Source organism: Pleurodeles waltl, chromosome 6 (assembly GCF_031143425.1).
Source record: "Pleurodeles waltl isolate 20211129_DDA chromosome 6, aPleWal1.hap1.20221129, whole genome shotgun sequence".
NCBI classification, from domain to species: Eukaryota; Metazoa; Chordata; class Amphibia; order Caudata; family Salamandridae; genus Pleurodeles; species Pleurodeles waltl.
In genome coordinates this window covers 1,135,033,599-1,135,061,343 of record NC_090445.1, presented here as the reverse complement: position 1 = coordinate 1,135,061,343, position 27,745 = coordinate 1,135,033,599, and the positions used below count along the sequence as shown (strand labels likewise).

The 27,745-nt window shown below is 43.9% G+C and overlaps 1 protein-coding gene across 3 annotated transcripts in view; it reads left to right on the top strand.

Moving 5' to 3' along the window:
• LOC138300679 (transmembrane protein 150A-like) overlaps positions 1-27,745 on the top strand; it is a 645,891-nt gene that overhangs the window by 311,693 nt on the left and 306,453 nt on the right. For all 3 annotated transcript variants that reach the window (XM_069240337.1, XM_069240338.1, XM_069240339.1), the window contains one exon: positions 9,277-9,348. In XM_069240337.1, the coding sequence (XP_069096438.1) occupies positions 9,277-9,348 (72 nt within the window). The remainder of the gene's footprint in view (positions 1-9,276; positions 9,349-27,745) is intronic.

The window sequence follows — 27,745 nt, the reverse complement described above, 5'->3', positions numbered from 1 at the left end:
ACTCGTTCCTCAAACTGCTGAATACTAGGGCATTGCCACCACGTATGGATGAATGTACCTTCTGCATCACATTCCCTGAGGCACAAAGCATCTGCAGTCTTTCCAATTTTGTGTTGTAGTGTAGTCTGTCCTATGGAGGAGCTTTAGTTGGATCAGTCCATCAGCCTTAGTGGCCCTTTCTGTAGGGAAACTGAGTGCCTCCTATCAGTCCTCGTCCTCCATTTCCCCAGTGTCCTGTTCCCAGCTATCTTTGAGGTGCGCCAGTGTTCCCCGAGTATTTCTCATTAATGTGCCATAAGTCAGAGATGTTAACTTATGTCTAATCCCCCCGTCTAACAGTCTTCTTTCTAACGGGAAGTCCTCCTGAGTCCCCTTTTCTATGTCTATACTGTGTGTGATTGAGTGTCTATATTTCAGCCATTGCACGGTCGGCATCTGATATTCCTCTTAAAGGTGAACAAAGGGGACCACCTTATTAGCGTACCATACATCTGCCAGTGTGACTATGCCTATCCTATGCCAGCTTAAGATGCCCCACAAGGTTGCCACCTGTCATAGTTTTGTGCCCTCTCAGAGCGGTGTTTTGGGTGTGAGTCTCGTGTTCTATTCCATCTCCATAGGCAGACTTCTCTAGACCGCTAGGACCACTACCATTGTCGTACTCTCCCGATTTGTTCAATCTGCTTCTCTACAGTACATGCATGCAGATCTGATAACCCATTCTCCATCTGTCCACCCGAATTGCCGGGTTGTCGCTGTCGACATAAACCGAATTGTTCACTATGCTGACCTGCACTGCCTCATAATACTACTTGATATTGGGGACCGTGATAACCCCCTCAAATTTAGAATGATGCAGAGACCGCAGCGCCACGCAAGGCTGTCCCCCACCAATAGCAGTGTCCTTAACAGGGCGTCCACTCGTGCAAAGAATGCCTTCGGCAGTGCATATGGGCAGTTTTGCAAAACATATAGCAGCAGTGGGAGGGCAACATTTGGAACATGGACCCTTAACTAGTAGGGATAGTGGCAGTGGATGTTTTACATCTTTCTCCAGTCTCTGAAGTAACAGAGTAACGTTTGCTTGCATGTATGATGGGCTATTTTTGGTGATCAAGATGCTTAAGTATTTGAAGCTATGGGTTTCTACTCGCAAAGACAATGCCACTGGGCTGCGTTGCTTCCATCCACCTATCAGGAAAAGAAGTGATTTCTCCAAGTTAATTGGGAAGCCCGAAAATTTCCAAAATATATGGAAGATTTCCCAGACACTTGCCAAGGAATGCACAGTACAGGTCAGGCAAAGTAGTGTAGAATCTGCATACAATTATATTTGTTCTTCCCACCCTGAGCCTCCCATCCTACCCCAAATTTGGGCATATACCCTCATAAGTGCGGCCAGGGATTCTACTGCTTATGCACAGAACATCAGCGAGAGAGGACAACTCTGTCTTTTACCTATCTCAATGCAGAACTCCTCTGATAGACAGTCATAGGCTTTTATCCTGGCAGGTGATCCCTTATACAGCAGTTTAATCCAGTTTATATAGCAGGGTCCAAACCCCATTCTCTTAAGAAGCTGAAACAGAAAAGGCCATTCTACTGAATCGAATGCCTTAGTTGCATGAAGCAACACTATAACCCAGTGATCTCTTTCTGCACGAGACTGTCATATTATTCTGGAGCCATTGCAAGTTCAATTTCATTGAACAGCATGGCATAAAGCCCGTCTGGTCTGCATGTACCAGATGCGCCACCACAGTACATAGTCTATTAGCTAAGACTCGTTTCGAGGAGTTTTGTGTCTACATTCGATAATGTAAATCGTCTGTGTGAATCACATGTGCGGGTTTCCCAGCCTTGGTTAGAAGGATTGTCATTGCTGCACGCAAGTCAGCCTGCAGCGACCCCACACGGAGCGTGTTTCAGTATATTAAGAGTATTGGCTTAGCCATTTTACGGAGAAACTCAGTTGACAGTCCGTTCGGGCCAGGTGCTTTACTGGCCTGCAACTGACCTATTGCCACTGTGATTTCATGCTATGTCAGGTCTGTATCCATTGTTTCCTGTAACTCCAGGCTAGGGTTTTCACTGGGAAGTCCAGCACAAAGCTCCTAATCTCGTTCTCTGTGGCCTTGGCTCTTGTTTTATAAAATGCAGCCATATAAGTTGCAAAGGTTGCTGCAGTTTGTCGACTCTCCCTCACAGTCTCCCCCGACTCTAGCCGAATCTCCCACAGCTGCATGGACTCCCTTTCTCTGCTACCTGTCCAAGCCAGCAATTTACTGCCTTTATTGTTTGCTTTTTATATTTTCTTTTGCTTGGCAATGAAGACCTTTTCACCTTGTGGCGCGCTACCTGCAGTATTCTGTGCGTTTACACTTCAGGTATTGTTGAAGGGGTGTCGTGGGCTGAAGGGCGTGTCCCCTCTCTAATGTCTATATTTCTTGTTCCAGCCCTTCAAGACGTTTGTTGATTCCCTCCTGTCTCCCACTTCTCCCGCTAAAGGCCCCACTCTGAGTGTTTCTATATATATGCCTCCCAGATTACACTAGCACTGCTTACAGTGCCCTTGTTTCCCCGAAAGTAGAACTCCATAGCCTTGTTAAGTGCTTTCACCACCTGTTTGTTGGCTAGACGCCAGGTAACCATCCTCCTACCCCAGCATTCTTCACCCTTGTTTGTGGTTAGGTGCACTTGCAATGGAGAGTGAACATAAAATACAAGAGGCACTCATTATAACATGAAAAATAATAGTACTCATGAGTCAGTATACATAGGCAATGTTTTGTCATATATTTCTGAAAATTAATAGGATTATTTCCAACATAATCCCCAATTACAGTATCACTGTCCAAATCCAAATAGTAGAATTAATTGATCTGTTGTTCCAAGTTTACTAAGATCTAAAGTCCAAGTCCAGATTTCTCTAATCAAAGTTCAATCATATTCTTCAAAAGATGATATAGCTTATTATTTAAACTTTAGCAGCCGCATCCAAATTGATAGCCAGTCCAGATTTTCTCAAATCAAGGTTCATTAATATTCTTCAAAGGATGATATAGCTTATTATTTAAATTTTAGCAGCCGCATCCAAATTGATAGCCAACACGTGTTTCGTCCGGGAGTTTCCCAATGACTTCATCAGGGCTAAACATATATGTAGATACGTCCTATATCATAAGTATTCCTTACGAGCGAATCCCAGAATAATTCCGTTAAGCAACTTATCTGCTAATATCCGTTATTTCAATCCACCTTCCAATGAGTCAAAACGTGAAGCGTGAGTACGCGTGTGTATCGATCAAGTATCAAAACCTTTTGGCATGTAAGTATGAATAGGAGTATTCCCTTTCCGGGCTATGGATGGTTGGCATACAGCCGTCAGCCTGTCTGACTGAAGGCCTGGTGGGGGGGGTATACATTGAGAAAAATTGTCTTTGTCTCCCATTCTTCTATTATAGCTGTATAGCAGCCTCCATTGTCTGACCACGTTTGGAGGTCATGGAATGCCATCGACTTCATGATTAGTATTGCCACTCCTCTCAAACCCAAAGTGTGTTGCACATAGGCAGCTACCCAATACTTCCCTCTAAGTAGGCTATAATAGTGTGCTTCCATCAAATGAGTTTCCTGGAGGAAAGTCACTCCTGCCTTCACTATTGAGTGCTCTGGTCACCAGGCCTCTCTTCACCTTATTGCCGAGCTCATTAACATTCCATGAATGTAGAGTTAAGTTTTGCATCCTTGACATTACAATCTAATATGGTGAAGTTAGGCCACCTTGTCCATTCCGGGGTGAAGGGGAGTGAGGGGGCACGTCATCTGCCATCTGTCTGGTGCAGTTTCCGTGTGTGTGTGTGTCAGCTTAAACAGTCTTAACAAATTCCCAAAATACCCCCCACCTAACCTTACTGTCCATGATCTGGAACCTGACTACTCTCCCTCCTCCCCCCCCCCCCCCCCCCCCAATTCATGGTATGTGTGAACTGTTGACCAAATAAGCATGCAACATATCTTTATGCACTATTCATGCGGGAACGTGTCCTGCGGGCTCTGTAGTAATAACCCAGAACAAAGAAAACCACTTGTTACCCATGAGCTCCCCTCAGTCTTCTCCAGGCCCTGAGTAGGTCAGCAAAATATTGTGGGTACACGATACAGGCCAAGGCTCGTTTCTGCTCAGTACCTGGGCACACAGAGCCACTGTTTGTACTTAGTCTTTGGATATAGGCTACATTCAATTTCAGACAATACGATCGTACATCATTGGGGTAATCACCGGCTGATATTCTTGGCCTATGTCCTTGTCAGAGCCTGCAGAGTCTGTCCCCCTCCCTCCCCCTCTGGTACTATTGCTCTCCATTTGTTGTTGTCAAAGATATCACTACAGTTCCTAATTGCTTCCACCTTTTTTCTCTTCTTATGTCTTTTTCTGTGCCTTCGCTGGGGAAGATCTTGGACTTGCCCTATTCTTTCTTCTGGATTTCCTTGGCTGCCAGTCAGTGTCATCAACCGGCACGTCTCCCAGGCCGGAGGCCGGTACTTGTTGCTCCAGCCATGTCTCCGTGGCGGAAAGAAAAAAAATGCATCCTGTGTTTGTGAACCACTCTCAATTTGCCTGGGAAGATAAGAACATATTTGAGAACCAGTTGGCGCAGTAATTTTTTGATTGGCATGAAGGCCCCCCTTGTTTTTGGACCAATGTTGTATAGTCCGGCAATATAGTTACTTTCTGTATTTCGATTAGCCACAGCTCATTGGTTTGCAGAATGTTGTCCTGGTCTCTGTAATTCATTAATCTCAGAATTAGCGGTCAGGGGACCCGGCCCGGGGGCGGGCCCTCACCAGTACCCCGTGCACTCTTTCCACAGAGAACAAATAAGAAGGGCGACCTTGCAGTACTATCTTCTCAAGCCAGTCCTCCACAAACAGTTCCCTGTTATGCCCTTCCTTTTTTTATGGGACCCCTATCAATCTCATGTTATGCCTTCTAGACTTCCCCTCTACATCTTCGAGGCGGTCACTAAGGGCAGATACCCCATTGTATACTGTTGGGTGCATCGTTTCTAACTTGGTCTCTGTTTCTCTGACTCTCTCCACTAGTTTCTTATGGTCAGCTCACAGGATGCCCACCTCTTTTACCACCACACTAATTGCGCCTCAAGTGTTTTCTTAGTGTCGTTGATAGCTGCCAGTATCACTACAGTATGAGATGCTAGGGGGTCAACCTCTGGGTCGCAGAATTGGGCGTATCTCACATCTTCCTCAAGGAGCATGTTTTACATTTTGCCGGCTTGGGTTTGACCATATTTGCTCGAGTGGCGTGGTAGCAGTCAATGCTAGGGTCCCTGCTCTGATTGTCAAGCAATCTCTTTTCCAAGAAGCTCTCAGGACTCACATAGTGACCTCCCTCTCCAGCTAAGGGAGCTGCAGGCAATACAGAATAATGTACTTTCATAGTATCTGAATAACCTAGCTGTAAACTCACCGTGTCCACCTTTTCGTTCTCATTTCATGAGCAGGAGCCGTTGTGGTCCCTGTGTCATTTAGGCCTCACTGCCATCCATGAATGTGTTCTGGGCCAATCCAGCTCGAGAACACGCCACCGTCTCAGTGGCAGCTGCAACGCAAAGCCAGCAGCTTTGAGTGTGGCTCAGAGATCTGGACTGCATCAGGAGGCCGCTCTGCTCTCAGGCCCTCCTGCGGTCTCCAGGCGTCTGCGATGTCCGGCCCCTCTAGGGGATCCCACCCGTGGGGGTGCCACATGCCGGCAGGGTCCTCAGTCACCCCTGTAGATCTAGGAGCGTGGTTCGGGATCCATCCATGTTTCAGTGGTGTTGCCCTCTGGAACATAGTCAAGCGCCATCTTGCCTGCTGCGTCTCGGCCACCCCTCGGGCTTCTTTAATCATCAAACATTGGGTACTTGGGTCCCTGGTGGCCCCCGCAGCTGTTTCTCTCTGTGTCCAGGGTGTGTGGCGCCCCAGCGCCAACTGCACCACAGATCTGAGCTCAGGATAAACATCTCTGTGGAATTGCAGATGGCAGGAGCTCAGTCTAGCACGTCCGCCACCCTTGCCTGCTAGGCCACAAACTTCTGCAGTAAAATTATTGATGACAAAACTGTGCATGGCGGGGCGTGAGTTATAGTTTCCTTAGAGCACATTTTATAGTTACCTGAGACAACTCTAACTGGTTCTGTGTGTCTAAAATGTGAACCTAAGTATTATGTCCTTGTAACCTTTGTTTTTTTTTAGGGAATTTCGAAAGTTTTTTAAACTCTATTTCCTAAGTTTAACGTCACTGTAACCTTTTTTTGTGAGTTTTTATACTGGTGTGTGTGTGTGTGTGTATATATATATATGACTCTAAAGTATATACAAAGTAGGATATATATATATATATATATATATATCTATCTATATATCCTACTTTGTATATACTTTAGAGTCATTGCATTGTAATGCTTGCATGGTAAAGGCTGTTTTCCAGTGTTGACATGCATGCTTGCTATGGCATGTTGTGTAGACTGGAGGTGTAGGCATTGCATGTGCTTGTTTGGCAGCAGGGAGTTGTGAGAGCATTGTTAGTATTTGTGTGGGGGATGTGTCTGGTTGGCTGCTTGAGAACCAGCAGAAGGTCCAGGTGAAAGATGGTACCATGGTATGAGGCACGGCAGGAGTTGGGGGAATGGTGTTTGGGGTCTAGTGACCCAAGGATTGCTAGCAACCTAATGATAATTGATAGACGGTGACTGGACTAGGGTTCCTGGTGCTGGGCAGGGTCTCGGCGTGGATGATGTTAGAAATTGGGTCTCTAGTTGGCACAGGTATGCACCCTGTCCAAGCAGAGACCACAGTTCTAGTCAGGGTAAGTCAGATACACAACCTAAATTAACCTGGCTCACCCCCTCTGGTAGCTTGGCACAGAGCAGTCAGGCTTAAGAGGTTGTGTGTAAACTATTTGTGCAACACTTAAATTACAGCAGCACAGTGCACAGCAGCTCCTGGCACCACAGCAGTCCTTCTTCCTGGTAGAATGTCCTTCAGATCCAGAAGTGTACTGAATTGGTTGGGTTTGGGTTCCAGTACTTAGACCCAGTTGAGCCGTTGAACTGGGGGAGACTTCAGAAAGAGGCCTTTGAAGTGCACAAGCTACCTGGCATTCCTTCCCTGGCTCCACACACTCTACAGGAGTTATGCAGCTCTTTGCATGGTGAGCGGCCCAGCCCTCTTGAGTTGTCCGCTCTTTCCTCCCATCTAGCCCAGGTAGGTCTATCAGCCTCCCGATGGGCCATCAGTATGCAAATTTCACACCCCAGCTCTCTTTGTGTGACTCCCTATAGGGAATGCACAAAGCCCGGCTGTCACCCTCCTCAAACGTGTATTCAGAGGCAGGCAGAGGTACAGTATGTTTAAGGTAACAAAACGCCAACTTTCTAGAAGTGGCATTCTCGGACTTACAATTTAAAATCTGACTTCACCATATGTTGTGATTTTAAATTGTGAGTCCAGACGCACCAAATTCCAAATTTCTTTCTCTTCCCAATTGGAAGTTAAACTTAAAGGTTGCTTCAAGGTAACCCCTATGTTAACCTATCTGGGACATAGGGCTTGCAGTAGTGAAAAACAAATGTATTAGTTTTTCACTACCATGACAACTTACACTTAAATATGCATGTCCAACTTTTTAAGCACACTGCACCTTGTCCTTGTGACTAATCAGAGTCTAGCTTAGGGGTGACCTATATGTAATAAAAAGGAAGGTTTGGACCTGGCTCGCAGGTACAATTGCCAGGTTGAAAGGGTAGTTTTAAACTGCACATGCAGGCTCTGCAGTGGCGGGCCTGCAGGGGCGTAGCTTGGTAAGTAAGATTAGGGGGTGTTGTGAGCTTCAGATTTTCCAACAATCACAGAGGCATATAATGACAAAATACATTATACAACAAGCAGGGCACATGACAGGGAGACAAATGTGGATTGGTTTTGGTACTAAAAGAAAACACAATGTTTTGTAAAATAACCAACTTTTTTGAAGACTTTCAAAGCAGAGAGGGGAGAGAATGGGTGTGTTTTTGTCTGTTTATGTAATAAACAAACAAAAAATCCTTGTGAAATCCCTCAGACACCACACAATAAAGCACCTATGCCCAACTATTTTTCAGAAAATACATTTATTAGGGGGTGTAACACCCAAAACACCCTTTCTGAAGCTACGCCCCAGCAGGCCTGAGGCATGTTTAAAGGGCTACTGTAGTAGAACGCACAATCAGTGCTGCAGTCCCACTAGTAACATTTAATTTACAGGCCCTGAGAACATACTGTGCACTTTACTAGGGACTTGAAAGTTAATTAAATATGCAAATTGTGAATAAGTCAATATCCCCATTTGTTAGGGGACAAAGCACTGGCACTTTAGCACTGGTTAGCAGTGGTAAAATGCCCAGATTTCGAACATCAGCAAACACAAAGTCAGAAAAACAGGAGATCAGAAGGCAAAAAGTTAGGGGGAACCACGCCAAGGAAGCCAGAACTAAAAGACGGGCTTGCCTTTGGCACGCTACTGGTGCACCCGCTGCATACGTTTGTGTTGCAATTACCATTATGAAGGTCCTTTCGGGGGTGGGGAGATGGAATGCAAGGTGCTAGGATGTCATTACCTGTCCTGATGGGTGGTAGGAGATGAAGTCCTCTTGCTTGGCTTCTCCCTTTAAAGATGATTTTGGAGGGAAAACCAGTAATGTGACTTCCTGTCCAGGTCTTTGCAAGTATTGTTTACCAGTGACAAACTGGTCAGTCACTAGTGCAGTACATGCAATCCCCTTCCCTTATATTCTGATGAGATATGTGGCACTGATGATGTCCCCCTCCTAACCTGCGTCATTATTGGAACCCTGGGGACAAAAGCTCGAAACTGACCAAACGACATTGCTTATTTCTGGATCCGTTTTGTGCTTCCAGGGAAGGCATTCTTATCACGTTATAGTCTTTTGGTTTCTTGGTATGCACGTTTAATGTTTTTTTTTTTTTATTTTTTTTACGAGAGCAGTGCTTTAGCTAACACCTGTTTAAGGTCACTCGGTGTATTCATGCTAGAGTATTCATCGGTGCTGGACCGGTTGTCTCGGCTTCTATGTTACTATAGCTTTTGTTTAATTTTGCACAGTGTCTCTAGGTCAGTGCGAGCAAATGGTCAATCCAGAGGTGATGTAGCGACTGTCTGATCGGTTATGTTGTAGTTAAAACTAATCATGCGCATTGCTATTTATCCAACAGGATATACAACGTGTCGTGTATGACGGAGGAACCCCTCGATTGCTGCACGATGGACCACATCCCCTTGGTCAGGTAAGAAAATACTCCATAGGAAGTCATACCTGACGACGAATTACGGCTTGAATATGTGCATATATCGACTATTTTGTATCGTATTTGTTTACAGCTACATCTGTATTTTACTGTGTGAATAAATGTACTGGAAATGTTCGCTGCTAGTGATTAGAGCTTCGGTTTTCGTGCCATCGATCGTTCCTATTGGACCTGTGGAGTACTGACTGCACGATTCAGTGATCTTACAAAAGAGGCAGAACACATGAAACTTCTACAGAGCAGGGAACCATTCTCGTCATATTACTAAAAAAAGCTTCAACGTCTGTAGCCAGAGGTAACCGACAACGGGTGCCTGGTGTTTTGACAGTCGGCGAGGTGACTTCCGGGGTTCTTCGCGCTCGTCTGTCGAGGCCTTCAGCGATTGGGCACCGTTACTGGAGAGCCGCACCTGGCTCCATGAATGCTGTTTTCTGCAAGAGCTTGGCAGGCTCCCCTCTTCGGGCACCTTGTGCAAACATCTGGAACCGTTCGCTCGTGGTATGCAGACTTATTACGCTGGAGCCTGTTTGGATACCTTTGCAGGCTTGCCTGATCGTTGCCAGCTGCTTAGCCTTTGGGGAGAATTCTTCAGGTTTTTCCTTTCTCCGCCAAAGCCATGGCAAAGCTGGTTTGCTGACTTGACGAGGTTTTTCCTGTGATCGGAGTGCCCTGAGGTTACTTTATTAGTTTAGAATGCAGGGTTGCTTATAGATACCTTTTTAATAGTTATATGCGTTTAAAAGTAAAACCAAGGCATAGAAGTTTCTCAGTACGGATCAAGAATAAATCCATCATAACATTGGATACACAAATTGAAATCAAAGTATACAGTCTTGGGCGGATATTCTGTCGAGGAAAAAACAGTTTACTTAACAAGGGGATGCTCACAGAAATATGAAGCGATATAAAATGGATTGACACGATGTAGGCTCATGAGACTATTACTTAAAGTGATGGGTAATGTTCCAATGCTAAAGTGTGCCGAGACCTTCCAGTATAATTACAAATGTACACTGTGTTTATGATGGTTTTGCCACTGTACTGCTTGCTTACGTTGAGGAGAAATAAATTCTTTTGAAAAAAAATATTCATGTACAGTTCCACGACCGGTGAGGATCTCACACATCTCTATTGGAAGGAAAAACTAATATCGTAGATGTGAAGAGTTCACTCCCAGTCCTCACCTGATAAATGAGAATTTCAACTGTCCTGTTCGCACTCACTCCTTGATGGTAAGATACTGCTCACTAGGGAGGGACTGTGGTACTCTCACATAGGAAACAAAGGACCAGGTAGATAGGATGTAAGTACCCTTTCCACGTGCCAGAATCTTTTGACGTTTCCGATTACTAATTGATTGCAGTCATTAGTAAAACCACGACCCAAACAAAATTACGATCGCTGTATGTGGAAAACTTAAGACCTGAACACATTAATATCAACATCCATAATGTTCGCACTGAAGACCTTTTGCCAGGAAACCCGCTTTGCCATCAAGTTTAAGGTTGAGCTTTTGATCCAACCTCAAAAGATGTGCATCCTGAGGCACTGGGGAAAGGTCTGTGTACAGAAAGGACAGATTTAACAATGAAAGGGTCCAGACATGGCTGTGACCCTTGGGGAAAATAAGGGTCACACCTAGAGGGTGCAGGACCCATGCCAAACCATGCATGGCGAGGGGATCTCCGAATCCCCAAGTGTGGCTAGGGGAGTGTTGAGGTGGAAAAGGTTCCCTTCATGCGTGCTTAATCCTACGCTCTTATGGTCCCTCGTCAGAAAAGGTGCGCGTCCTCTATGATTAACACATAAAGTGCTAACACGTTACGTGGTATCGCAAGTGGCGGCATCACTCTGAGTGATACCACAAGGCACAAGGAAGCAATGTTAGAATGACTTATCTGGAATTTATAATTATTAAAATCAATAAAGTATATGAAACCAAAACAAAGAAATGCCCTCATCCTACATAAACAGAAATAGGAAGCACAATTATATTAAGTGGCTACCCCTTGCATTATTCGCACTGCATGACAAACTTCCACTAGTCTCCCTAAAATGGATAATAATCACTCAAAGCATATCCAGATTGAATACAATTTGAAAATACAGTACCTGAATAAAAATCGATCAGACTCAAGATTTGAATAAGATAGTTCCCAGATACAGAGTGCCAAGGTGCACAAGTGGATGAGCATACATGGTGAATCTGTGGGGACTAGACCCCTGTATCTTTGCAGGTAAACTAGCTATAAACATATTGAGCCACTATGCAGACTACAGTGTTACAGTTTTCAGAGTTGGTGGTGCTACCATTAATGTTATATCACTGAACTCACAGCGATTGATTGTGAAAAATCCAAATGTCAACAAAAGAACGTGTACTAAATGAGCCAACCACGCCCATTCAGCAAGAGAGTGGTAAGTGTGTACTAGGTAGATGATGGTGCGTTTTGGAGCACACCGTCACAAATAAATGACAAAAGCATGGTGTGGTAGCACACTTATTTGCAGACAGAAAAATCTCTCTTGTAGCTTCCATTAACTTTACACAGACTTGCAGTTTTACTGATAAAACTATATAGCACACAAACGATACTGTGTGGAAATTTTGTTTCAATTCATATTTGCCATTTGCGCATCACCAAGAAGCATCTTGATTTGTTTTGAAGCTATTAAAATATTAATTACCATGTCATTTCAGAATTGCAAAAAAGTTATTCACTTGTACTTTCCTAATTGCTGATATATATTGAACTATCGCTACAGTTCACTGCTAGAGATTTAAATTGTGTTGTGTTTTAGAATAAAAATGACATCCAATAGCTTTCCTTTCACACCAGTAAGATAGTCTCTTAATTCACTTTACAAAAATGTCATCTGCTTTTAGAGAAACAAACCATTCTCCTTGTTAAAAGAATAAGCAGCAATTTATTAGACCTATCCTGACATTTAGCCTCTTTCTCTGAAGGCACGTCAAATGTGGCAAGATAAAAACAACTTCAAAGGCATCTTTATCGTTCATTCACCTTTGGATCTCCAGCACCGTTATTTAGGGGGGTGCAGCAGCACCCTTACGTTCAGATCTTACACTTACACCTTACACAAAGTTGTTGCACACAAAAACACACTTTGATTGGGTAAAAGTGTCAGTGGACTGCTGGCCAGGTTATGGTTAATTCGTCTGTGCCCATGACATCCCTTGGCACAAAGCACACATCTCCAGAGCCCCACCTCCGTTATTTGACATTATAAAGGTAGGGCTAAAAATACCACAAATCCAGCTAAACAGGACTGGAAAAATAGTCACTTCTATCATGGAAAAACCTCGGAATGGCAGTATCCGATTTAAGTTTAGAAACCATGCTGAAATATTTTGATATTGTATTGTTGAAGGTACACGATTCCTGTTGAAAAGTACTGGTATACCTGTACCATATAACACTAGTGAAGACCTCTTCAAAGTAACTTACTTTTGCCCTTGTTCTCTTTCTGACCCGCCCATGCAAATCTCAAACGCCAAATGTGATCGGTATTTCTTCAGAGATTACTAAAATCAGATTTTTTATGCATGAAAGGAGGCAAACTACAGCGTGATGCCCCATCCCACCTCTAAACATCCACCACTGCTATATGAGTCGATACGTGAAGCACAACAGGACCGCAACATCATCAAGAGGACTACGAGTAAACCAGTGTACAAAATATCACAAGTGAAAGAGCACAAACCTCCCCAGCCTCCTCACAGCGCTCAAACAACTATTGTAGGCATGACATCCTAACCTCAACCATTATGAAGGCTTCCTTTGGAGAAGCTCTCACCTCATTAACATTGAAAACACTTCCATCATTATACACATGTTCCTAGATACACTCAGGAGAAAGATACAGTCACTCCTGCAAAACAAAATCCTAACCCACCGCCAACTTGTGGGTGTGGGTAGGAGAGCATGCTCTGAGACAGTGAGTAAAAAGAGTGGGTATGTATGACACAAGAGATGTTTTCTGAGTCGTTCCCCCCCCCCATGCGAGGATCAGGGAGCTACGCTTTATTGGCTGAGCTGTATTGTGATTGGATGCCTGAAGTGTTAGGCATCCAGCGACAAAGTAACTCATCTCTAGGCCTGGCCTAAATTTCTAACTCAGCTGGTGGAATTGGAGGAATTTTGTAATCCTGCATTACTCTTGTAATACATAATTACTGATAAATTCCACCTCTCTGCTGGCTGAATTAGTCTGCAGAGGTTGGTTTCTAAACAGGGCTGGATAGGGAGAGCAGTCCCTGTATGTTTAAAAAAACACTGGGGATTGAAGTTTAATCTGCAGTGGTTTTTAAACATAGAGGCATTGCTCCCACTTTCGGCCCTGCCTAGAAACCACTGTCTGCTTTGCTGTGCGTACCCCCTTGGTGCCCTTACATATCCTGCAGTAATCACAAGGAACTGGGAGTAACGGACCAGTGAGAAAATCGACAGAAAGGGAAGATAGGAACTTTGTCACCGAAAGCACGAATGCATCAAATAAGATAATTTTTACACCTTTAAATAAGTCTAGAGGCTCACATGATATTTTGAACAGGGGTAATATTTTTAATCTATTGCATGCAATACCATCACTGTCAACATTAACATTGAATTATATAGTTTCAATTGAGTTTCTGGCCCATACCGAGGGGATGATGCAGGAAGCCACCATGGCTTCTTTTCAGAATTACTTACTGGCACAATCAGTAATGAGAGAAAAAGCTATTTTGGCAGCTTAGGGGATACAGTTATCTGTACCCCCACAAGATATGTATCCAGAACCATTTGTGCTAGTAAAACCCATAAATGAGGGGAGTAAATTTCACTCAGTTCTTAGAGCCGCCAGAAGAAGGATAGAGAAGCCAGAAGAGCTTCATCAACATCAAAGCTGAGAGGAAAAGGGAAGGGCTCTACAAGTAAATGTGGGTTGGCTAACTGACGCACTACATGGGAAATGTAGGACATGACCTAATTGGGATAATGCGGCAAATAGATGGTATGACGTTCTATCCATTAGCTCATGGAACATCAACGGAGCACAAACCAAATCGCAGAAGAAGGATTTAGCCTTGTTGCTAAAAATAAGTAAAATAATATGCCTCCAGGAAACATGGGCGATTGAAACTTTTTATATAATAGGGGTATGCAGGACATTACAGACCAGCAGTTAATCCATAAAATAAGGGCTGACCAAAAGGAGATTTAGCAATTTTCATCAAAATACCACTAAAAATTGAAGCAGTCCAGGTATCCATAAAAAAGTAGTAACATTCTGGTACTAAAACTTAATAATTGGATAGGAGATACAAACTCTCCATTGTATATAATTAGTGTGTATATTCCCCCAAATGAAAAAATAAAGTCTTCAATAATACTTGAGCTATGCAATGCGATAATGGGCTTGTTACAGGAACCAAATCTTTCAGACATAATAATAACAGGAGACTTTAATATGGATTTGATACATAATTTTGAGCAAGAAGAACAGGTAATCCAGCAAGATTACATGTGGTCAATTCCCCCGCAAAGGAATAGGGCCCCCTGACAAGAGCATATGAAAAAAAGCGCTTGGAGTCCCTAGGCATGACAATCCTAAATGGGAGGTTTCAATCAGACAGCCCACCAGGGTAGACTTACTACTTGGCTATGACTTGCTCTATAATAGATTGCACAATTGTAACACTAACAATTTGGAATAGGATAAAATCCTTTAGAATAGATAAAACATCAAGTAGCGATCATGGAAAACAAAGAATTGTGCTTTTAGCACAAGTACAGTATCACCAACAAGTACCCTTGTGGGTTGGGGAAGAAACTACAGTAAACTATTGAAGGCTAATCTGGTCTAGCAAACTGAATGCCCAAATAAAGGAGTTAGCTGAAAGACTATTAAAAGAAATAGTAGGAAGCAGTTGTGGTAATAAAGTCAACCAGTGAGGGAACTTTCTTAATAAAATAATAGAAGAAGGAACTGCAAAGATGCCCCATAAGTGCCCTCGAGAAAGGCTAGTGCAGGGAAACAGAGAAAGAATAAAACTATCGATTTCGGCTCAGAAGCTATGAAAAAAATGGAACACATTGCAAAGGAAAATTAGGAAAGACCCACAAAATTGTGATCTACGACATACCTTTGCTAAAGTAAATAAGAGTTTGCAAAAACTAGTCTGGGAAGAAAAAAGGGAATTAAATTATGATTTCTGGGCCAAGATGCTATATTCAGCGAACCAAAAAAATGCAGTGCAGTTCTGGAAAGTTGTAAATGGAATAAATCGCCAACAAAGTCCAGTAGTTAATTCCAACATGGAAGAACAGACATGGCTACAATTTTTAAACAAAATATTTAAATCATCATCAGTAGGGCCCCAAGAGGAAAAACCTATAAATGAAGATCAGGAAGGGGGGCTTAGAAAGCAAAGACTGCGTTATAGATAGTTTCCCGGAGAACCAAATAAGGAAAATAGTATTAAATTCCAGGAAGGATGGGGCCCCAGGACCAAATGGACTTCCTCAAGTTGTGTACACTTCAAATATAGACTTATGGATTCCAGTAATAGCTACAGTTTATAACTGTGTGTTACATCAGCAGATGGTGCCAGATTCATGGTGGGGCTCTATAATAAATCCCATATATAAGAATGGTAATAAGGATGCACCTGAAAACTATCGGTTGATAACACTACAAGATATAGAAGCAAAGTATTTTGCTAGCATAATACTGAGTGAACTGCGAGAATGGGCAATAGATAGAAAGATTGTCCCACTAAACCAAACCGGATTTACACAAGGAGTAGGAACAGAAACTAATATATTAGCATTATCGTTGTTAATGGACAAACAAACCCTTAAGAAGTTACCAAGGTACCTTTGCTTTGTCGATTTTAAATCAGCTTTCAACTCTGTGAATCGTAATTTACTGTGGAGCAAACTTACAGCATTGAGTATTCCATCCGGTCTTCTCAAGTCTATCCAGCTCCTGTATACCGAGACTTGGGTGAGGATACGGATAGGGGACGGGTCTGTCTAGTCAAGAAAAAAATATACCTTTCAAGGTTTAAAACAAGGCTGTGTCCTGGCACCCTATCTTTTTAATTTGATCCTAGCAGACCTTTCGCATGAACTAAAAGTAGCGAACTCACATGCACCGAGACTAGGCCGATGTCTATATCTAATCTGCTGTATGCAGACAATGTTGTTCTTATAAGCCAAACACAGATTGGACTACAAAGATAGTGGGAAGGTTATCAAATTACTTAATGGAAAATGGTCTTACAGTAAACTTAGAAAAGACGAAGTTCTGGAACGGAATGCAGCCGGAAGAAAAATCAAAAGCATAGATGGTTCATGAATAGAGAACAGATGGAGTTAGTCCAATCCTATTGCTATCAGGGAGTAAGGTTTGATGAAAGGGGATGCTTTACCCAACATAGGCTGGATGTAAAAAGGAAAGGTTTAACACTACGTGTATCCCTCTCAACTCTAAAAAGAATCCTGAATGGTCCTAGCATTCTACCATTATTAAGGGAGATATCAGCCAAATTGGCACCTAGCGTAACCCCTAGGGTGCCTTGGACGAGGTGATCTCGTCCAAGACACTGTTTCTCGGGTGCCTTGGACAAGATCACCTCGTCCTGCAACCGGGACCTGGGGGGAGCGCTAGCGCTCCCCCCATGTGCTCCCCACCCACTCCCCCAAGGCAGTGATGGAAGGGGAAGCCCTTCCCGCCCCGCCCCCGTGAGAGAGGACCTCCTCCCATCGCTGATCAAAAGAGAAATGCAAAGCATTTCTCTTTCGATCACGTGGGGAAGGCCCAGAGAGGCTTCAAAGGGAAGGATTTGAAGTCTCTCTGAGCGTTTCAAAAGCCGGATTGCAAAGCAATCCAAACACCCACTAGACACCAGGGATTTTCTTTTTTTTTAAAGTGGCATAAGGGAGCAACCCCTTGGGCAAGGGTCGCTCCCAGGGGGGGCATTTTTTTGGAAGCCCTTTTCTGCCCCCCCCTGGGGACAGATTGGCCTATTAGTAGGCCGATCTCCCCCCGGGGGGGGGGGGAGGGGCAGAAACCTCTAGGCACCAGGGATCTTTTTTTTTTTCGTTTTGTTTTGTTAGGTTTTTTTTGGAGGTGGGGAACGACCCCTTAGGCAAGGGTCGCTCCCCTAGGGGTCAAATTATATTTAGGCCTTTTCTGCCCCCCTTGGGGGCAGATTGGCCTATATTTATGAGGCCAATCTGCCCCCAAGGGGGACAGAAACCACTAGACACCAGGGAGTTTTTTTTTTTTTTTACGTGAATTTCACGCAAGGGGAGCAACCCCTTAGGCAAGGGTCGCTCCCCTGGGGGGAAAATTTATTTTAGGCCTTTTCTGCCCCCCTGGGGGGAAGATCCGCCTATTGTTATTAGGCCGATCTGCCCCCAAGGGGGGCAGAAACCACTAGGCACCAGGGTTTTTTTTTTTTTTGCGGCAATGTCACACCCATAGGCAAGGGTCGATCCCGGTTGTTGGGGGGGGGGGGATTTATTTTAGGCCCTTTCTGCCCCCCTGGGGGCAGATCGGCCTATTATTAGGCTGACCTGCCCCCGGGAGGGCAGAAACCTCCTAGGCGCCAGGGCAAATTTTTATTTTTGTGTTTTTTTTGTTTTGTTTTGTTTGTTTGTTTTTTTAGAGATGAGAAGCGACCCATTAGGCAAGGGTCGCTCCCCTGGGGGGCAAATTGTATTTAGACCATTTCTGCCCCCCTTGGGGGCAGATCGGCCGATTTTAGGTCAATCTGCCCCCAAGGGGGCAGAAACCACTAGGCACCGGGGATTTTTTTTTTTTTTTGCACCAATGTCACGCAAGGGGAACGACCCCGTAAGCAAGAGTCGCTCCCGGAGGGAGGGTTGGGGGGTGGAGGGCCAAATTTATTTTAGGCCATTTCTGCCCCCCGTGGGGGCCGATCGGCCTATTGTTATTAGGCCGATCTGCCCCCAGGGGGGGCAGAAATCTCTAGGCGCCAGGGCAAATTTTTTTTTGTGTTTTTTGTTTTTTTATTTATTTTTTTAGAGATGGGGAGCGACCCATTAGGCAAGGGTCGCTCCCCTGAGGGGCAAATTGTATTTAGACCATTTCTGCCCCCCCTTGGGGGCACATCGGCCGATTTTAGGTCAATCTGCCCCCAAGGGGGCAGAAACCACTAGGCACTGGAGTTTTTTTTTTTGCGCCAATGTCACGCAAGGGGAGCGACCCCATAAGCAAGGGTCGCTCCCGGGGGGAGGGGTTGGGGGACAAATTTATTTTAGGCCATTTCTGCCCCCCGTGGAGGCAGATCGGCCTATTGTTATAAGGCCGATCTGCCCCCAGGGCGGGCAGAAACCCCTAGGCGCCAGGGCAATTTATTTTTTGTGTTTTTTTTTTTTTTTTTTTTTTTAGAGATGGGGAGCGACCCCGTAGGCAAGGGTCGCTCCCGGGGAGGGGTTGGGGGGGGCAGATTCATTTTAGGCCATTTCTGCCCCCCTCCCCCCCCCGGGCTGGCTGAGCTAGAGGCCAAAATCCACAGGTAGGCACTTTGCAAAAAACACCTCTGTTTTCTGTGAAAAAATGTGATGTGTCCACGTTGTGATTTGGGCCATTTCCTTCCGTGGGCGCTAGGCCTACCCACACAAGTGAGGTATCATTTTTATCAGGAGACTTGGGGGAACACTGGGAAGGAAATTTGGGGCTCCTCTCAGATTCCAGAACCTTCTGTCACCAAAATGTGAGGAAAATGTGTTTTTTTAGCCACATTTTGAGGTTTGCAAAGGATTCTTGGTATCAGAACCTGGTCAGAGCCCCACAAGTCACCCCATCTTGGATTCCCCTAGGTCTCTATTTTTAAAAAATGCACAGGTTTGGTAGGTTTCTATAGGTGCCGGCAGAGCTAGAGGCCAAACAGGTAGGCACTTTGCAAAAAACACCTCTGTTTTCTGTCAAAAAATGTGATGTGTCCACGTTGTGTTTTGGGGCATTTCCTGTCGCGGGCGCTAGGCCTACCCACACAAGTGAGGTATCATTTTTATCGGGAGACTTGGGGGAACATAGAATAGCAAAACAAGTGTTATTGCCCCTTGTCTTTCTCTACATTTGTTCCTTCCAAATATAAGAGAGTGTGTAAAAAAGACGTCTATTTGAGAAATGCCCTGTAATTCACATGCTAGTATGGTCACCCCGGAATTCAGAGATGTGCAAATAACCACATCTCCTCCACACCTTATCTTGTGCCCATTTTGGAAATACAAAGGTTTTCTTGATAGCTATTTTTCACTCTTTATATTTCAGCAAATGAATTGCTGTATACCCGGTATAGAATGAAAACGCACTGCAGGGTGCAGCTCATTTATTGGCTCTGGGTACCTACGGTTCTTGATGAACCTACAAGCCCTATATATCCCCACAACCAGAAGAGTCCAGCAGGCGTAATGGTATATTGCTTTCAAAATTCTGACATTGTAGGAAAAAGTTATAGAGTAAAACGTAGAGAACAATTGCTGTTTTTTTCACCTCAATTTCAATATTTTAAGTTTTCAGTTGTTACTTTCTGTAGGAAACCCTTGTAGGATCTACACAAATTACCCCTTGCTGAACTTAGAATTTTGTCTACTTTTCAGAGATGTTTAGGTTTCTGGGATCCAGCATTGGTTTCACACCCATTTCTGTCACTGACTGGAAGGAGGCTGAAAAGCACAAAAAATCGTAAAAATGGGGTATGTCCCAGTAAAATGCCAAATTTGTGTTGAAAAATTGGGTTTTCTGATTCAAGTCTGCCTGTTTCTGAAAGCTGGGAAGCTGGTTATTTTAGCACCGCAAACCCTTTGTTGATGCCATTGTCAGGGAAAAAACCACACGCCTTCTTCTGCAGCCACTTTTTCCCATTTTTTTTTTTTAAACGAACTTTTCACTGTATTTTGGCTAATTTCTTGGCCTCCTCCAGGGGAACCCTTAAAGTCTGGGTACCTCTAGAATCCCTAGGATGTTGGAAAAAAAGGACGCAAATTTGGCTTGGCTATCTTATGTGGACAAAAAGTTATGAGGGCCTAAGCGCGAACTGCCCCAAATAGCCAAAAAAAGGCCTGGCACAGGATGGGGAAAAGGCCTGGCAGTGAATGGGGTTAACCTATGGCAGTGCTGCACTGCGTGGGCGCGACAAAGTAGGTTTAAACACAAGTATAATAAGAAGATATAGACAGATATTCGGCTTACCACCAAAAGCATCACCAGCACTATTATGCTTGGATTTCGGGCTAATAAATCAGATAATAGCTAGAAAAGGGGGTCTACACGAAAGCGATCTACAGAATAAAAACAAATCAGAGGAATGATCTGTGCCAGGTTTTGTGGCAAGAACTTCAAATAAATAGTGAGCATCCTGCAGTGCTCTACTTGGATGTAGTAATAAAGGCATTAGGGTTACATGAAAGTTGGTACAGTCACCTATCTGTTGCATGCTTTAAAAGGGTAGTAAATAGCAAAATGAAGATGCTATATTTATTGAAAGATAAAGAAACATTATCGAAAAGATCATATACATGGGGAGTGTTAAATGACTATAAGTTCCTTCAACATCAACTCTGTTTTGAAGTAGGCTGGTCCCTTGCCCTAAAAACTAAATAAACAGGAGAGGGTGAGCTCAAATGAGAGTTGTAGGTTCTGCAATAATGAGAAGAGGAATTTGATACACCTCTGTGCCCAGCCTTAGTGCAAGAAAGAAAAGGTTTGCTAAAATCACTCTTTAATCAGGGTGGTATAAGGACATGCAGACAAGCAGTAATAGCATGCCTCAAACCAGGCGACCCAATCTTGAACTCCAGAACAATACCACACTCTGAAATATGAGCTAATCGCAGTAAGGGTACCAATAAAGACTGAGGTCATGGGTAAAATCTGCCTTTTAAACTGAGTATTCTTTTAAGTGTTAGTAATATTTATGCATTTTATATGGTAAGACTGTGATTTTATTTTTGGTAACATAGGGTACATTTTTGTAATGGTTTTTATTAGCTGTACAATAAAGATTTATTAATGCACTGCAGAGTATGAAAGGAGGCCAAAAGGTATGCACTGAGATGCATTTGGTATTTGGCTGGGCTATTTTCTTTGTGCGAAATGCATCTTTGCATTGGTTTTTGATTCCACAAAATCAAACTGCCAATTCCAACCACCCCATCTCAAGCTTTTAGGAGCGTGAAGTAGCTGTAGGGCACTGCCATCATATTCGGCACATGTATCTCTGGTGATGGTTTACTGGTCAGTGTGCACTTGAGGGACTGAGACAAGGAAATGTGAACCTATGACCGAAACAGCCCCAGGTCCAAAACCTTTGCCCATGTTGTCGATTAACCCGTGCCCAGGTCACATATTCTTTTCCAAATTGTTCAAGAATTCACTTTCAAGCTAGTAGTGAAGCCCTGTGCCCTAATGCCCATGCCTCGTGGGTGATACAATTTGTCACTGATCTGATAATGTGTCTCCCCAAGCGGTCCCCTGCATTTTGAAACAGTGTTGCTACTGCCTTTTTAAACCCTCAGGCCACTTCCTCTGCAACTCTGCTTTTATTGTAGCAGGAGCTCCACGGTTCTGAAATACGAACAACAGAGTGATGGCAGCTCACCAGTGTGCTCCAGGTATGCCAGTGATGTGGCCCTCTGTGAAGTATGATCAGACTGAAGGCTGTTCTTTTCTTCGTTCTCGTTCCAGCAACACGGATCGGGTGAAGAAGGCAGCATTCCCTCAGATGCCTACTGTCCGTGTCTGCTCCGTGGCAATCAAGATTTTAATTTGTTTGTGCAAAAATGCATTGATGATATTAAAGTTATAGGAACCGGGTATCTTCCTACACAGGATCTGTGGTTTAGGAATGCTTGTTCTGCTTTTTATACAGTTAAGATTTATGGAAGTTTGCTTTGCCTGTTGTGCACGTCTAGATTAAGGACACTTGTTATGCTTACGCAGAACCTGCAGCTCACGAAGGCGGGTCTCATACGTGAGGAGTGAAGTTCATATCCTGTGCTTATCAGTGAGGCCATTATGATGCCTTACAATGGGACCATGGGCTCTGTTTGTCATTGAATGTTCTGTCTGCCACTCATCAGCTCTCCTCTTCCGTTCATTTTCCTGTACCTCTCCCAGCCTTCCTGCCTATACGCATCACTCAGTGCTCCCGTCTTCTTAATTATGCTTCAAATGTCTAGGATGTCCTGGATTCTGGATGAGTTAGAAGTGAGTGGGTAGAGACAGACAGGATTAAAGGGAAACACAAGGTTTCAAGACATGCCAAAGCATCTGAAAACTAGAGGGGCAGTGGAAAAGACAGATGGCTTTCACAGTCAGTGAATTGTTGGTCAGGTTCAGGTTTTACTTTTTACACTGGGAGGCAGTGGCACCATTGCTGTGGGATGTAAGGGGTTTCCACGACTCCCCAATTCATCTGTCTTTTAATACACTAATTAGGGTCCAGGGTGGTGCCTATTTTCTTTGCTGTCCTTGGGCCTGTGGTACCCTTGTGACACCACTCTTTCCACAAGCATGGGGAAGGCCTACTATGTGGTGACAAACACAGCGCATGCCACACAGACCACAACCTCACCAGGGGTGTAACACACGCCCCTGCAGCACAGATGCCCACCACCCCTCAGGGCGCACACATATGGGGTGGCTCCTCTGCTTGGGTGGAGGAGCGTCACCCCCGCCAGCAACAACTGCTACAAACCTTTTACAACGAAACGATAATAAACCATGTTTAATATAGTTCAGTTGGGAAAGGGGCGGTGCATGGGGGGAGGGGAGTGCACTGTGCACTCCCCTCAGTGTGCATGTTTGTTTGGCCTGCCCTCTCAGGCTGGCCAAATACACATGCGCACAGGGCTCTCTCCAGCCCAGCACTGTGTTGCCGGACTGGAGAGAGCATGCACAGGCTCCCAGTCTCCCTGGGAGCACCCAGCCAATCCTTACACTGCTTTGAGCAGCATCAGCATTGGCTGCAAGGCAGGCTGGAGGGATGTGGCTCGAGCGATGAGGGAAACAGGAGCAGCGCAGTGAAAACGGAGCAGGTAAGTGTTTTTTTAAATTTTTATTTAATGCCCCCCCCCCCTCCCACCTTTAGAGCGCAGCAAGCCGCGACGGCCCCTCATTCAGACCAAGGTCTTTGAATATCTGTGAGACATGGGATTGCCTGGCACTCTTAATATTCTGCAGGAGCACACCATCATTTAGTGTTGGGTCACTGAATCTCACCACTTTGTATGCTGTGGCAGGCGTGGCTCCCACAGCCCGCCAGAGATATTGGATGAGAACGCCTTCAGACCTAGGTCAGCAGTTAAAAAACACGACTGCTGCTGTAGGATTAGACATCCCCCCTTCCGGTGCTGTCGGTAAAGAACCCTCACACGTAAAAGGGCTCTTACTGGTTTGTAAATCATTAAGATTAACAAGTGCAGTTTTGTGGGGTTTAGTTAAACCACATAGTGTAATTGATTTAACTGCTGACTTATCCAGGCATCTGTTCACTAGAGGGGGCTCCAGTTATGGCAAGTGGCTTATGTCGCAGCTCCTTTAGAGTTATGTAAAGAGAAGGGAGCTCTTAAAACCAGGTTAAAATGAGCCAGATATTTCGCTATTTGAAGGGGCGTCAAGCATGGTTCCGCGAGGGAGGGGGTCTCCCCAGTTTGTTTAGTGTAATCATTAAGTATTGGATTCCAATTTAGATAACTGGGCTTCCTGCCCCATCCAGTGTTGGATTGGTCAGTTCACCAGCGCCTCGCCTTCCACTGCTGGCCTCGCTTTTCACTGCCCTCTTTTTACTGCTAGCCTCACTTTTCGCCATCCATCCTTCACTGCTGACCTCAGTTTTCACCAATGTCCTTGCACTGCTGGTTCACATTTCACCTCCCTCTTTCATTGCTGGCCTCAGCTTTCCCCAGTTTCTCCTTTCATTGCTGGCCTCACCTCTTCATACTGTTTTCCTGTTTATTGGATCTCATTATATCGCCATTCCAGCAACTGGATGCTAGGTCTGCGTTGTTGGCCCTTGCAAACACATCATCCTCAGATCACTGTGGATGTTAACGGTGAGCATTTAAGTACTTAGCCACTTTGACGGCTATGCAGGTGTAAAAATATGCCTCGTTTTGGGTACAGTTTGCATTAGTTTCAGGGTGGGATGTGCAGGACACTTTTAGTGGGAGTGATGTACGACCCCAACTCTATACCCACTCCATGGCATGTAACCTATAATTTCTATAATCTTAAACTAGACGTTTTCTTGCAGCAAGCACATTACTGCTGGGAGAACTCTTAAGTATTAGCATAGATTGTGGAATTGAGTATGTTTTATCCAGGATACTGTTTCAGAATCACCTCTCTATGAAGCCAATATATTTTCAAAATTTTCATGATTCATCGTAGACCTTAAAAAGAAATACAAGTCATACACTTCCATGCACATCTCAACTGCCCTTCACTTAATTGTGTGGATTGTCCACAGTGCGGATGATCCTTATTAAACTTGTCAGAAATGTGGATTTTCACTTTATATTTTTCCCTTTTTCCCCCAAAATAAAACCAATTCTTCCAAACCTTCCATTTCAAGTTTGTATAATAGGGAAAACGCAAAAGCCAGTTACATAGCCTACGTTTAGTTTTTATTATAGTTATACACTCTCTATTACATTGTTCCCTATGGATGAGAGAACCTGTTGTCATCCATGTAGTCCATGGGACTCAGTGCTGCATGCTTCTAGTGACCTCACAACAATGCAGCACCCATGATAATATAGGAGTGTTTATAGAGTTTTCACACCCAGTGTTCACGTTTATTCACAGATTGTTGTCACTGAATTGAAAAGTGCAGTTGTGTGTGAAAAACCATTTGGAACATGTATAAATACAAAGTTATATTAAGTGGAATTTAGGGTAAGAAAATCTCAGAAATCTTAAATATGCGATTAAGTACTTGGAATTACTGAGCCTGATATACAAAAGATTTTATTTAGCAATCACAAAGCTTGAAATGTGAAAAATCACACGATTTGTGACTCTAAAACCAGTATTGCAAAGTACAAAAAGTACTTATTGAGTCTGAAATATCTTTCCCTTCCACAAGTGCTTCTCTGGGACTCGTAATTTAGAAGGTTGAGGCAGGGACATCTCTTTCTTCTGAATGATAAAGGAATGTATCAATGATTCGCAACTACAAGACAGTTTAAAATGATTCCTTAGATACTGGCATATCAAGGCTGAGTGGCGTAGATTCTCATAAAGGAAGCTGTCATTGAAGGACCGCCGCCATTTTGAGAATGATAGCTGTGGGTACTGTGAGGGTGGTAGGTGGCGGGCGTTACAGCCACCTTTCTCAGTTATCCCCTCGCAGTAAACAATTCCTTTAGAGGTCTTTTCTCCCTCCCAGACCTCACTACCCCAATTCTCAGGCATTTGATAGGATTTGCAAAACTGAATCCTGCTTCATTGTGAATTGGGTAGGATTTTGCAAATTCCAATGAAGGAGCCTTTTGTGCAGCAATGCTGTGGTACATTTATCTCAGTGTATAATGAATGTGTGGTTGCAAAACAGTCATAAAAACAACTTAAGACTTCTTTGTCACCCTCACCTTTGTGTATTATATCCTCTGTTCCTGAATCAAATTTTTGGGTGTTTGAGTGTAATTATTGCGATAACAAAAATGCATGAAATAGCCATTTTTAAGAACTAGGCTTCAGTGGCCGTATTACCTTTGGAACCCCGGTGGTGCAGCTTATGTGCACTTGCTTTTGTTCCTCCGGGGCACTGTGGAATCGCCAAAGGGTCTGTAGATGCTTGTGTGGTCCTTTCTGTAATACTGATAGTGCTGGTGCATGCGCAATGCCAATGCTCCATATTTCAATGAATCTGCTGCTCCCAGAGCAGGTTGAGCTTGAAGCTACTTTGGGGCTGTACATTCATTCTAATTAGAGCACACTGTTCCTGTTTGCTCCTGGTGCACCTTCTTAAAGCTGCGCATTGGTGCAAACAAGGACACTGCACCATTTATCTGATAGGGACCCTAATGTTAATCTTGCTTAAATGGTACTCTCAAGAACTGTGCTCTTCATCAGCAGTCATATGTGAAGTCTGATGATAAAGAGCACTTATTTTGTGAATGGGCGTGACACCTTAAAATACTTAAGGACGTTATTCGTGGAACTGCAAAGGGGCACTAGATATTTCCAAACATTATGATTTTACTCTTTAAACTGTCAGGCTGATATGTTTAAGCATTCAGCAGAACAATGTCTTCAGCAGCGAGGTCTGTTAGTCAAAACGTGAGTGAAAGTTTCAAGTAGTTGATGGACTACCATGTTTTCCTCCCCCCCCCCCCCCTCCGGGTTCATTTCGACAAGATTTAAGCCTACCACTTGTCTTGGTGTTGAACAACAACAAGGAACAGCTTGGACTTTGTTTACTGTAATGACATGAATTACAGTACAGGGATTGTTTTAGCCTGGCATGTGACACTTCATGGGCTTAATTCCAGTCCTGAGAAAAATGTCCTGGCAAGTTCCTTTCACACTCAATAGCGTGAGTGGTGCAGATAATATTTGATCATGTTTATATTGCAGACCACACACTAAATGTTAGTTTGATTTTATTTTTGTTGTTAAATGATGTCCATTTTGCCCAATCCAGTGGTACTCACCGACCTCGGAATGATGCCAGTATGAGACAAGAGAGCTCATCCATGTCTCAATAATAACAGCTGGAATTGGGCATCCGATGCCACACATAAAGGGGCACATTACACTTTCAATAAATGCTCATAAATGTATCAGACTTTTAATTTCAGTTGAAATCTTTATAATATACTAGCAAATAATAAGTAGCCTGGCGAGAAAGTAACCATTTCTTGCAGTTCTTGTTTTGTCTCTTTTTTTCTATTTAATGTTTTTATTTCGTTTAAAGCAAATTCAAAACGCTATTAACGGCAATCCTACATATTGCAAAACATCTGCTTGTCATTGATAACGTAATTCGAGGGCGCCTCCCTACAAAGTACATAGTCCTCACCATCGCAGGACCCAGTCAGGATCTCTCAGGCCGGGGCCCCGCTGTCCATGCACATTGCTGGCTGTGCAGAAGGGGGCCCTAGAGCTCGGGAGCTAATGTTACACCGCCGCTTCTTGTCACTACCGAAGTGATGTAAAATGTTACATCACTTCCTCTTTCTTTCACTAAAGCTTTAAACAGTCTGATGTAAATGAAAACATTGGATTCAGTTTTATACTTGAAGATTATCTTCCCAGATCGTAGTAAATTATTTATTCCTGTCAGTTGTAGCTAACATTGACGGCCTGGTCATCTTTGCACGCCGATTTT